General features: G+C 31.7%; 1 protein-coding gene across 2 annotated transcripts; it reads left to right on the forward strand.

Moving 5' to 3' along the window:
• Positions 1–273: 273 nt before the first annotated feature.
• MS3_00008655 (uncharacterized protein) lies at positions 274–5,502 on the forward strand (the record flags this gene model as incomplete). Of its 2 annotated transcripts, XM_051216996.1 has the most annotated exons (5): positions 274–330; positions 643–729; positions 772–1,473; positions 2,520–2,597; positions 5,293–5,502. In XM_051216996.1, 5 exons carry the CDS (start codon positions 316–318, stop codon positions 5,386–5,388), a joined length of 978 nt encoding a protein of 325 aa, XP_051073865.1. In that variant the 3' UTR covers positions 5,389–5,502. The 2 variants fall into 2 exon arrangements, with proteins under 2 accessions (XP_051073865.1, XP_035586127.2); XM_035733887.2 differs by having other exon boundaries at positions 316–330; positions 643–1,473.
• Between the last annotated feature and the right edge of the window lie 8,239 nt (positions 5,503–13,741).

Here is a 13,741-nt window from a genome sequence, read left to right on the forward strand (position 1 = left end):
TTCCTCAAGGTCATCCAAATATCCTCCTACGGAAATTTACTCTCTTTCAATTTGACCAAATATAAACTAACCCATTTTTTAATATTTCCCTATTGGTTCATTAATATTAAAACTTAGTAGAATGAGAAGAGAATATAATAAAAGAGATTGAAACATATCACGTGTGAACTAAATAGATAATCTATCTTTCTAACCAGTTTCTATCTATGAGTTAAAATAATCGATCAGAAAGTTGACTTATTATTATAAATAAGTTTAATTGAAATTCATTACAATAATGAAAATATGTAGTGTTATGTAGTAATATCTTTTCAAATGAACTTAAAAAAGGTAAGTTATATCCTTTTTTTCTTCAAAGTATTACATTACTAAGATTGAATATAATTTTTATCATTAGCTGATCTCAGCTACAAAACCGTTGAATACTAAAGAGAACTAGACAATTGATTCATCTTAATTTAGAACGTTTCAGTTCAATGTATCCACATTTCTATATTAGATTAAACCAAGACTTTATTAGTTTCATTTTTATTTCCTTTTCTGGCATCAGTTTGTGATGATTACTCTATTGAAAATCTAATAACATCTTCAGAAGAATACTTTACTTAATATTCTCAATTATTTCTTCTCTTTTAATTATAGCTTATCATATTCTTCTTGTTACTTTTTCTAACGAATTTGTGCGGTCTAATACTGGCTAGCAATTATGATCAGTACATAGATAGATTGGTAAATGATGGAAAATTATTATATGATGATTATATAAAACAGAATCCTAGTTTAGAATCAACATTAGAACGTTTATATTCAATCGAGCATCCAATTTTTCAAGAAGATTATCCAGAAAATTATGAAATTACTGATAAACAATGGAATGAGTTATTAAACGAAATCAATCAAGCTAAATTAGACAAACTAGAAGAAAGTGATATTGATAAACCAAAATTTATTGATTCAAATTTTAATGAAAAATCAAATGATAATTATGGATTAAATTCAAATAGAAATAATATTAATGAAGTTCTAAATGAACCAAGTTTAACAGAACGTCGAAATGAAATTGCTTATCAAAATTCTCTATGGGGTGAACATAAAGTTTCTGGAGGTTCCAGTGAAACAGGTCAGTGGATAGATTATGCTTTATTGGGAGCTGAAGCACAAGATACAACAGCTAATAATTTAAATCTATCTAGTGAACTGGAATCATCTCATATAGAATCTAAATTTGATAATTTACCTGCTTATTGTGATCCACCAAATCCATGTCCATTAAATTATAAATCAAATGATTTACCAACACCGTGTGATCAAGATATTGAAGATACTATTGAATTTAATCGACATTGGATAATAAGAAAAATGCAAAATGGTGAATGTTCATGTGATAATGAACATATGGATAACTGTCCAGTTGAATCAAATGAAAATGGACATAAAACTAATTTTATGTCTGGACAAAAGACTGGTGGAAAAGTAAGTCGTTAGATTCCATAAATTGTTTTAAAACAAATGTTTTAATTCCAAAAAACCATATTAGCTTTTTAAAACATTGCATTGGAGAATTGGCTCATATAAACTACTGATAATGATTTCGGTTCTTATTAGGTTCGTGAATTCTTATTGCTCAGGAGTCCCATACTATGGTAAAACATTCTCCTGATACTCACTGGTCATCACTGGTATTATACTGAGATTCAACCATGACGAAGACTATTTTTCGGTTAAAATAATCACAAAAATCACTTTATCCAAACTATTCAGTTATGTTTAATTCAAAGATTAAAGGGATAAAAACGTTAATTTGTTGGCATAGTTTTTTTTACATATAAAACTGAATTGATATTTAAGTTATGTGTAAGTCATATATAATTCAGATATTATTGTTCATTAAAAAAATCCACGCTTATACACTGATAGATTTTACGATTATGAAATTAAAGTACTTCATCGTCTTGATACTTCCGTTAAAGTCAGAAGCTAGAGTTCGCAATCACTTTTAACATCAAAATGTTATCAACTCACATCCTGACTTACGGTTGAATTCAAACTCATAAACACATAGTCATTGCTTCTTGGTAATGGATTGCTGAGTAGTGATCTATGTCTTTTTTATCTAGTCCTTTAAGTGTTGATAGATTTCCATTCATCAAATTCCAATGTGATTACTAACTTAAAGTGACTTGATACCGCACGTACTATGCTGAGATGTTGGGTGGTTAGAAGTAGTCGACTGGAAACCCTGGACCTAAGTTACATGTAAGTGTTTCAGTCCTTCTGAAGGTCAGTAGTTGCCCGAATATCAAGTTGGTTGAGTGGCAGACTGTGAAGTTAGGTGACATAAAGTCAAACAAGCTAGTTCCCGCAAGATTTCAGTTACATTTTAATGACGAGTGGCAACCACAAAGAAACTTAGATCCAGGGCTTTCTGTTGAATACATTCAACCACTTAACATTTCAACATATATTGATAACACCCTATTTAATTTTTATAATCTAATGTCTTCTTTACAAAATTATAGATTTTCTTGGTAAATCCATATCTACGAGGAGAAAGTCGTAAAAGGCTGGTAGCTAAAAAACGAGTTAAACGTTCACACGTATGTTATAATTTATTGTTCAAATTTAGACTTTAGCTCAAATTATTGTCAAGATGACATAGAATTTTATGAAAGAAATTCATAATATATGATTCATGCACTAAGTCAGTGACTTAGAATTGAACTCATTAAGTAATGTCACATAATTGTGATAAACATGTTTTATTTGTACGAAAACCGAAAAAATATTTTTGATAATAAAATTAAACTAAAATGTAATATGTATCAGACTATTTAATTTACTCAGTAAAACAAAGAACTGACTGTCGGAAAATTATGTTTGTGTTATTTTGATCAGTCTATAGTTATATATAATATACCCTTGTGAGTCAGGGTAATTTTACATTGGTTTTCAGGAGAACCAGACACCGCCCAGGCTTAAACCGTTATACCCCGAGCAATACATCTCAATCCCGCTTCACAGGAGAACCAGATACCATGTATGCTTTAACGCTACAATCTGAATAGTACAGCTCAATCCTGTGGCGCAAACACACAGGTACCAAGCACTCTGTTGGGCCATTCGCACCATTCATATTCATTCACGTCACATGTGTGGTTATTCCGATCAATGATCGCGCGAAACAATTGTACAAAGTACGAACAGACCAAAGCTGATCTATTCCGCTTGCACAACAGTCAAACTCATTAATGTTAGCAATGGCGACATGCCTTACAATATCCCAATGACAATGGCCCTTGAGAACACTGGAAAGCAACCACCAGTATGAATGAAACCAGTTAACCAGCAAACCAGTTTTGTTCATGGACAGTCAGCAAAACTTGCCAAAGTAATGTCGAGCCATCCACAATATCAACGGCAAACCTCCAGTCTCTACATAGGAATATAGCTTATACTATTCTAGTAATAGTATCCCGACACCAGACAATGGGTTTTAAGGGTTATTTAAGCCCTAACGCTTCAGGCTGGGCTACTCCGTTTACTACCCTACAAATGTGTTCTTTATGCAGTATAAGCTATATTGATCAGTCTATAGTTCGCCAAATTATTTTATGCTCCTGTATTACTGAGTGTCTCTTATAATGATTTATAATGTATGTGGAACTGAATAAAACTAAAATTAAATAATCCTAAGGAAATTTGATTTGTACATTTCACATGGCTGACTACTATCATGTTTGTACTGACAATATATAATAGAATAATTTAATCTTAAGTAACTTTAAGTACACTTTGAGAATATCTGTCAATATGTGTAATTTATGTTACTGAAATATTTATTAACTCTATGGTCAGTCATAGCATATCTGATAGTTATAATAGATAGTCATAAAATAAACAAGTAGATTTTCAAATTAAACATTCTGTCTTACTCCATACGAAAATAATGATACTACTAATTAACATAATGTCTTAGTTCAAACTGAAATAGTCAAGTAGTTTGTGATATGAGATGATGTAAGCAAAATTCACAAATTGAAATACATGGAAGGATTGTAAAATGTGTCTTCTTTTTATGTTCCAGCGATTTATATTACTCTGACAAAAGGTAACATAAATAAACCAACTAAGTTATTTTCTAACAACTGAAAACATTTTGAAGAATATTAATTAATTCACCATCTGGTTGATTTTCCTGAGATGGGCATCAATATTCACAGATAATTAGATGAGGAACTTTTTTTTATAGAAAAAATACCCTGACAATAAATATAATTAAACATTTGTGTGATTTCATTCTCCCTCCAAAAAATTGAACTCATATTGCAATGAACGACAACATCAGTGGGTACAATCAAATGTAGTTAAATACAAATTTACAGAATCTTTTAGTAAAATCTGAGAACCATACAGAAAATGCTTCATTAGAAAAATGTCAATCAACTGTCTCAAACTTGACTGCTTCTTCGTCCTCACATCAATCATTCTCTGTTCTTGTTCACTTCTTTTCAATCTTCTTAATTTTCTACCACTAGACATTTCACTTTCGATTGATGATAAATACTACTTATATCTGCCGACAACAGTAGCACACACCACAATATTACTGGGCTAGTTAACGATCTAGAAAGATGATTAAAGTTTACTAATCAGTCATTAGATTATTTACAAACATCTTACTGAATAGCTTGTTACAAATGATCGAATTGTATTCATCTAGATTTAACACGAATATTATTATAGAACATCACAAAGTATAAAATGTGATCAAGAAACATGTTTTTATCAGTACGGGTATGTGAAGATTGTTGAGTTTTTCATTGAAATCATGAATTGATTGATGTTAGACCACCTTTGAGAACCTGGGAAGCACTGGACTGCAGTTTCGTTCTAATATGGGTCACCTCAACAGTGCGCATCTACGATCTCGCTCACGGGATTCGAATCCAGGATATTAGGTCTTGCACGAGAACGTATAACCTCTAGACCACTAAGCCAGCATCTAACGGTTTTAATGTCTAACCGCAACTAATCCATGAAATTGGACGACTATTCAGTGCTTCCAAGTTTTTGATGGTATTCTAACATCAATCAATTCATGATCTCAATGAAAAACATGTTTTTAATCATTTGAAATAATATAAATTTTAGTATCGGGTTTCTTCGTTGTGTAGTTGTAATGTACAGATGATAGATATTATAACTTCAGCTATCATTTTCAACTTGTATCAAAAGTTTCTTTCACATGGTTTATTTTTTTTTTTGTATTTTTTATTATTATTATCTTTTCAGAATTATCGTTATAATCCTTATTTATTGGGTAGTGTTCACAAGACTGCAGTGAAAAAAATTGGACCATATAAACCATCACAAGAAAAGTATATGTAATAAGCTTAATACAATGAATTGAGTAATAATTGTAATAAATTATACTTTAAGTTCAGTAATAATAAACGATACAATTCGACATTGATAATAAATTGAATGTTTTTTTAAAAAAAAGATGGTACTTTTTCTTTCTTTTTGTTTATTCTTTCAAAATATTGTACTTTGAGTTATAGATCATTAGGTATATGGTTTTCTTGACCTTTGGATTAACGAAATTGTACAATAATTCTTATATTGAATGAATCAATTTTTTTGTAGACCTTTATTATATAGGATTATCATGATGTAGCTGAAGTTTTATGTGTTATAATTTAGTTTATTTTCGATTACATAAAGTGAATGAATGAACTTTATATATGGAAGTATGAATCTAAATGATTCAATATATAGATGCATAATTAATTGACATCTTTGATAGGGTATAAAACCTATGATAATACATAAAGAGAGATTGTAAACTTCAATTACATCAATTATGTTAAATTTAGTGAACTATGAACAAAATATTGTGTCAACATTCATTGTTATGAATGTTTATAGTTCAGGTATTTTCTGCAAGATATAAAAAAGGACCTAATGAAGAACCATAGATATGGTCTATCACAGTACCCTCTTGAATAATTAGGTGTTCATAAAGATGTTATCAAATTGATCACAAGTTTTTATAGTACACTGTATATTTCTCTAATGTTTCACAGGGATTTTTACTGAATTCCCACATCAATCATGTTGATCTCAAAAGTTCACTTGTAAGTAATGGAATTCCAACGGCCATGTGATTAAACTTACTTTAGACTGTAAAACTTTGGAATAATTCAAATAAGTGAATACTATACATGATCCAGTTTGAAGGTTTTATCAAGAATTAATTTAAAATGTTGATAAACAGAACATGTAAATTATGCACACATGAGTTTAATCACGAATGTATATGAGCTAGATAGTAGTTAATAACTTGACAGAACTAAAGAGGATTATAGACTTATTCTAAGAAACGTATATTGCTTAGTGAGTACAGCATGAACGCATAACGTCAATCTCATTATATTTTTGAAGCATCATATAAAAACCTGTATTTAAGTGTAGTTGCATATGGTAAAATTCAAACTTCAGCGCTTTGTCCACCAGGCTCTTGATTTCACTGATATATAACTTATAAAAAATAAAATATTTGTCACAAATAAGTCTAAGGTTCATTACTGAACAAATCTTTCACTGAAATATACATCCAAACTATTCTGACTTGTACTCATGGGAAAATATTGATAAGGAAACGAATTAAAAAAGCCAAATGTCACATAAATAACAACAATAACAGGAACAATTCATGTAAAACATTACAATTCTAATTTAAACATAGGCGAAATAACATACATCACAATATTCATCGGTAATAATCATAAAACAGTGAAATGATGTAAATCCATGTCAAACAACTGAATAGATTCTAAAATCCAAATGGCTGTGTAACATTGTGGGCAATATGTAAAGTTGATAGTTAGATTTTAGATTGAAAACATGAATGGACGAATGTTGGACTACCATTGGAGACCTGGAAGAACTGGACGGTCGTTTCGTCCTATCTCCACAACCCTACACTGATAGTTAGATTTTAATTTAATAAATTGTAAACTGACTTTCAAAATACCTAAGTAATAGTCATTTATATACTACGTGTTATTTGAAAATATTCATTCTTGAGTTAAATATTTTGCATGAAGTTGTTTCGTTTTGCTAAAATCAAAACAATACATCTTGAAAAGCAGCTGTTCTGTATTTCGACGTCTGTTTGTTGAAGGTTTGGTTTCGGTGATTCGGGTCTTGTCATCAATTATCAGTTAATAATGCTAATTACATGAATTCAGATGATCAATCTTACACACACACACACACACACACACATGGTAATACAAATTCTCATCTCTTACAAGAACTAGATTGTATTTGCTTTGAATCGTTCTGTCATAAACTATCCAGTTCTCCGAAGTATTTAGTGATTGTCTAATTGCTCTGCGTTCATGATTTTCAATTAAATCTTTGCTCATCATTGTGTTCGCATCAAAATTTACTTCATACTTCAGTGTTTTTATATCAAGAGATAGTTTAAATTAGTTATCGAACGATTTGTAACTTGACGGGTGAGTTTCAGGTTTGTGTGATAAGGAACTAAGATTGTATCAGTCGATCTTCAGAGAATCTACGTACGAAAGTTGATAATATTCAGGCAAGACAATAAATACTACTCACGATGTAAGTGGATGGTGAAATGCACATAAAGCAAAATCCCTAGTTATACGAACAAATTAATAATGATTCGAAGTCTTTCACATTTCAGGAATGATAGCAAATAATAAGTTTTAATGTGAATTCACATCAAGAGAAATATTTCATGAACAACGAGAAAACAAATTATTCTTAATCAAATCAGCTCAGCAATCATCCGTCAACGATTTCGAAACAATTGCTTGTTCATGAAAAACCTAATCATAACGTATTGCACACATTTCATCACAGCCTGACAACACTGGTCACAAGGAAGTCTCACTATTCCAACATCAAATCCCAAATGAATATCACCATTCAAAATGCACATTGTTATCATATTAATATTTTATTTTCATTTATCAACATTTAATGCAATTAATAATAATTAACGAATCTGAATACAGTTTGAAATGACTAAATATCATCTTATTTGCATTTGGAAGGACACGAACATCCACACGTACACCCTGAACATTGGCATTGACCAGATGGACAATCACATCCTTTGCCCGATGCACATCCAGAACAGCATTTACAGTTTCCACTACCACCACCACAACCTTCAATTCAACAGAGAGAATAAATATTTAATGTTAATAACAACTGTGATGAATGATTTCTGGAGAATGCGAATAGATGATGATGATGATGATGATGCCATCCAACAACAATCTTACCTGGCATGATTATTCTTATTAAGAGACTTTAGTGTATAATTTGTCCGAAGTATCGTTCGCATATATACATTTTCATTTTCTATGCTTCATATGTGATAAACACATAGGAAAATGAACCAATAGGAATCGTGATATTTTTCACATTGCAACACTGATTGGTTGAAATTCCCAGAACACTAGTGTTTAGACAGAAATTGTAGACTGGAAAATAATGAAAAAATTGTTGTTGTTGTTGTTGTTTGTAGTGGATGAGAAACTCATTATATTATCATAACTGCTTGACTGTAATTGTAAAACAAGGTTCGTTAGATTGTCATCACTCATTATTACAACTTTGGATTTCATTTTCATTGAAATTTCTTACATGAATCATTGTGTTGTTTGCTCTAGTAATATCCCTTATGTTTATCTACATCGATTTGTATTTGTTTCAGTTCACACAACATATGATAGTTGTCTGAGCACAGTTTTATTTTGAATGTGTGATTCGACTACATCATCTAGATTCAATAGTAGGCAAATTTTCTCGATAACATTCAATGTTATGACTGAAATTCTAGAACACATTATTGACGATACTTTCCGAAGTTAGTATCAATAGAACTTGATAACTACTCGTCTTCACTGTCCTTGTGAAACACTTTTACTGCTTAATACACATTTCCTAGTCGTCCGCGTGTTTCAGAAAATCCTTGAAGTTGTTATCAACCATGTGGATCACTTTTTCTCCAGTTTAACTGTTCAAACAACTTTCCATAATATTTAGTACATGTCAACCTGGAAAAGTTTGCTACAATAGTTGCATTGAAAACTCTATTCAGAAAAGATGAGGATGTTAGTGGGGTTAGTTGCGCACAGTACTAGAGGCTCCCCATCTGTATAATTTACTTTAAAACTCGCATTTAAACAAATATCTGAAAATCAGTCAGTGAGCATGAAGCTTGTATGGACCTTCCGAAAAAGAATAAATCTCGTTTCCGTTTCAGTTAATACAGCTCCATGCATTTCATTTTACATGGTAGCATTTCCGAGACCTCTGGTTCAAGAAGAGTATCAGTCGACCCGATACCTATGTTTCGATGATAATGCATAGCAGATGGTTTTTCATTTAGGAAGAGTTTGGGAATACACTGATGAAATACCAACGTGAGTAATATGCTGTTACGTATTATCCTTACGTTGAAAGTCAAGGTATGCATGATGTACAATGGAAATATATGTTTGTTATGTGGAACCACACATTTAGTGTAAAATGGAAAACACAAGAGATGAAGATCAATAAAAGTTCGTCAGAATTTTCATGAGAAAGTAATATTTCAGCTTCACGTTCCTTAGTTGTGGGTCACTTTGTTTGTTACACTGCAATTGCATGAATACATTGTGATGTATATCATGATGGCTCGTAATCATCCATGTAGTAATTCATCGGCAGGTTGTGATCCATGGATCAGAAGACTGTCATATGAGAATGAGGAAAATTTGAACTCCGTACTGTTATGATTGATATCTTCGGAAGAAATAATCGGATATCTGAAAGAAACTGGTTGCGAAAACGCAACTATCAACGACACAAAAATTGTGAGGTTTGAAATTATTATTTGTATATATAAATTATTACACTTTCAGATCCCAACATACATTTGAATGTCTTCAGTATGATAAGACAACGTCGACAATTACGGGTATATTTCTCTGATGATGGTAATCTTACAAAAGACTGTTCTGCAAACAATCATCACTTTGAACTGTACCGAAATTATCGTGAATTTCTCAGTACATCAACCACATGCAATACTACAAATAAGGAATGAAGATAAGGAATGATAAATTTAAATATATAGGTACTCGTTGTTGTAGTTGAGAAGAGTTGTAAATTGTGGGATAAGACTAAAAATGGATTAACCCTAGATGTAAATTGGATGATCAATAAATTTACTGCAATCGTTTGTAACACTTGTAACTGACTGGCCACACCTAAAATAGTGTCTTTTCGTGCAACTCATCAAAACAATACTTAAGACTCATAAAGTGCCTTTTATGGAAATGCAAATAAATAATGAGTATAATGAGATTGTTCTAAGACGCGAAACCATATTCTAAAGGATAATATATGTCGTAATGTAAAAACGGTGTTGGCATTGAATGTTGCAACTTAAAGTAAAGTTATTTTGCAGTGAGAATATATAGGGAACTAAATGCCGTAATATAACATTTTCTGATATGTCACTAGTATGCTTCGTAACTTCAATCTCTTTCGCCACAGAAAATGGTTGAAATTCTCAGCTTTTAAAACATAAGTTGAAAATGTTTCCTCCTTCTCTGAAATCTAAAATACTCTCACTCGAATGACACAGATTTAATCAATGGGAAATGATATGGGAAATATTCTGCAATTTTCATTGGCCTACATTTCTATGTGTCGCTCACATATAATGCATACTTGCATATAAATAGATTACTCTCTAATGGTTTCAGATCATCTAGTTGTGAAGCAACGGGATCATGCCAGGTAATTGTGTTTAGAGCAAGTGCACTTTTCGATTATTTACGGATTTACACAATCTAATTATCATTCACTTTGCTTACAACTAATTCAAGATTTCCATTTATTTCAGGTTGTAACGGTCCTAACTGTACTTGTTGCTATGGATGCAAAATGAAGGAAGGTTGTGACTGTGCACCGAATCCTTGTAAATGTGGTGAGTGCAAGTGTGGGTGCACGTGTAAGCAAGGTTGCTAATCACAAGACAACTTTGAATGTTTCTCATAATAAAATAATCAGTTCATCGTGTAGTTAAAGCTGTTAGTAATAAATGAATCTATATATTATAACGTCTTTCTTTTGTGTTTGGTACTTTGATCAATGGACTAGTTGTTTTTGAGTCTTCGTATCTGGGAGGTGATAATGAGTTATGATATTCGTGAAGCCCAATTATCGACTTTAGTCGTGTTCACGTCGTTGAATTTGGTGTATCAGTATATTTGCTTTGTATCAGTGTTTGTTTCAATGTAACGTTATTCGTGTTTCTGAACTTAGTGGATCTTGTGTGTGCATTCAGCACTTTGCCCTCATCTTTTTCTACGTCATTGTTTATTTATATTTTATTATTCACTTTTCAATACACCCTTCTGATTATGAACTACGTTCAATATTTGCGTAATGTTTTCCTTTGAATAAAGTTAGTAGAAACCCTTACTTAGAGTCACTTCTTGCAATGTATATTTATGCTGATTTACAACTCCGTTGAAATCAAGTAGCTCTGAACTCTATAATGAACAAACTACTTACCTTTTTCGTAATCATGAACGCCAGTTGATTCTGTGTCGTACTCGTGAACTCCTAAAATAAAATTTGCAATGTCGCCTGATTCATGATTTGTCATCAGATACATTATTTTAGTACAAACAATATTAGGACTAGAAACAAATATTTGGCATACTTTAGTTAATAGAGTTATTATGGATGTTCAAAACGAAATCGAAGATATTAACAAGAATACTTGTGAGAAGACACCAAATATCTGAGAGCCCAGCAGGGTAACCTCTAGACTTTCCATAGGGAGTATAGGTATTCGTTAGGTAGCCAAATGACGAAGAGATTTTAGTCATCTCCAAAGTGAGGCAATTAAGTTATTCTGATTTCATGAAAACAAGACATTGTCTCACTGTCCGAATATTGATTTCAATTTCAGAACACTGATTATTTATGAGGAAACTGTTTTGTAATCCGGTAAACAATACTTAATAAAAGTGAAACTAAGTCACATATGATAGTTATAATTCTTGTGTATCGTTCATTCCTTTGTTAACATTGGTCTTGGATGGTGAGTAACTAGTTGTAAACCTTCATTGCAAATCATCAGCTTCGTGGAACTACTGAATTAACATAGTGAAATTCGTACCAATCAATGAAATTGTACATTTTTATCTAATCTGAAAAATTAGAACTTACATAAATTTTATTTTGAACAAAACTTAATCTCAAATATTAAAAGTATATTATAGAACATACCGTTAAAATAATTTGCAAATCATAACTGTGAATTTTTGTTAAAATTCATGCATGTTGACTAGTTAATTATTTCAATGTCTCATATAAAAAGATGTTCATGAAATCGGTTTAACTGATCATTTTAAACAACTGAAGAACGTGGTGAATGAGAACTCTGGTGGGGAAGACCAATTTATTAGTTAATACAAATTACAGAACACCTCAATAAAATACGAAAACCATACATCAAATACTTCATTTGCACATTTCCCTTCAGTTATCACTGACAAAATTCATTGTTCCTTCATTCCTGTTGTTATAACAATTACTGTCGGTTCACATTCCTGTCCCCTTCAATTCGATCTTCCCAAGATTTTGACACCAATTATTCCTTTTCTGATTTGTGTTACATACTGGTTAAGTCGACGGACATAAGTTGCATGCACCATAAAAAAATTAAGGTTTTCTGAATATTGTGAACGTATTCTGATTAAGGATTTGTCATCAGATACAAACATTCTTTTAGTACAAATAATATTAGGACCAAAAACAAATACTTGACATACTTCAGTTAATAGAGCTATTATGAATGTTAAGAACGAAACCGAAAATAATTATAACAGTAGTTGGAAGAAGACACAAAATATGATACTAAACATAAGAGAAATATACCAGTTTATTTTCCTGTCAAGGATAAGAAGACAATTCATGCGAGGTGAGGGAAGGAATTTCTAGTTATTATTCAGTAAAAATAGAATTATGCATTAGAGATTGATCATATAAATAATAAGTGATATCATCATAAGTCAATGTCGTTAGGACAAAATCAAGTCTGAGAGTGAGCAACATTAACAAAATGTGATGTGCGAAATTTTGTTCAATTATAAGCTGTCACTGATGTTATAGGGTGAACGGACATTGAGTATATTGTGTAGGCAATTGTTTATAAATAACCATACATTTTTGATGATGGATGTAGTAGTTCTCCAAGTTTCAGCTCTGTACAGTAGAACTGTCTTGTCGTTAGTATTGAAGATTTTCACTTTGATATTGGTTGACATACAGTTGTTCTGAGTTCCATATGTTATTCAACTGCAGGACTACTTCTTTTCATTTGCCGATCCCTACTTCAAAATCTACATCTGATCAACCTTGTTCATCGATGGTGTTATCCAGATATGTGCAATACTCCACCTCTTCCAGAGTTCCTCCATCAAATGTAGTTGGATCGGTGTTCTCCGTGTTGTATTTGAGGATCTTGTTTCTTCCTTTGAGTATGTTGAGGCCTACTCACGCAGAGGAATCTGTTACACTAGTTGTCCTGATCTGCATCTGTTGGCAATGTATGGGATAGAAGGTCCATGTCATCTACGAAGTCTGAATCGTTTAGTTGCATGCAAGCTGTCCATTGTTTTCCGCA

The sequence above is a fragment of the Schistosoma haematobium genome, chromosome 1 (genome assembly GCF_000699445.3).
Source record: "Schistosoma haematobium chromosome 1, whole genome shotgun sequence".
In the NCBI taxonomy this organism is placed as follows: Eukaryota; Metazoa; Platyhelminthes; class Trematoda; order Strigeidida; family Schistosomatidae; genus Schistosoma; species Schistosoma haematobium.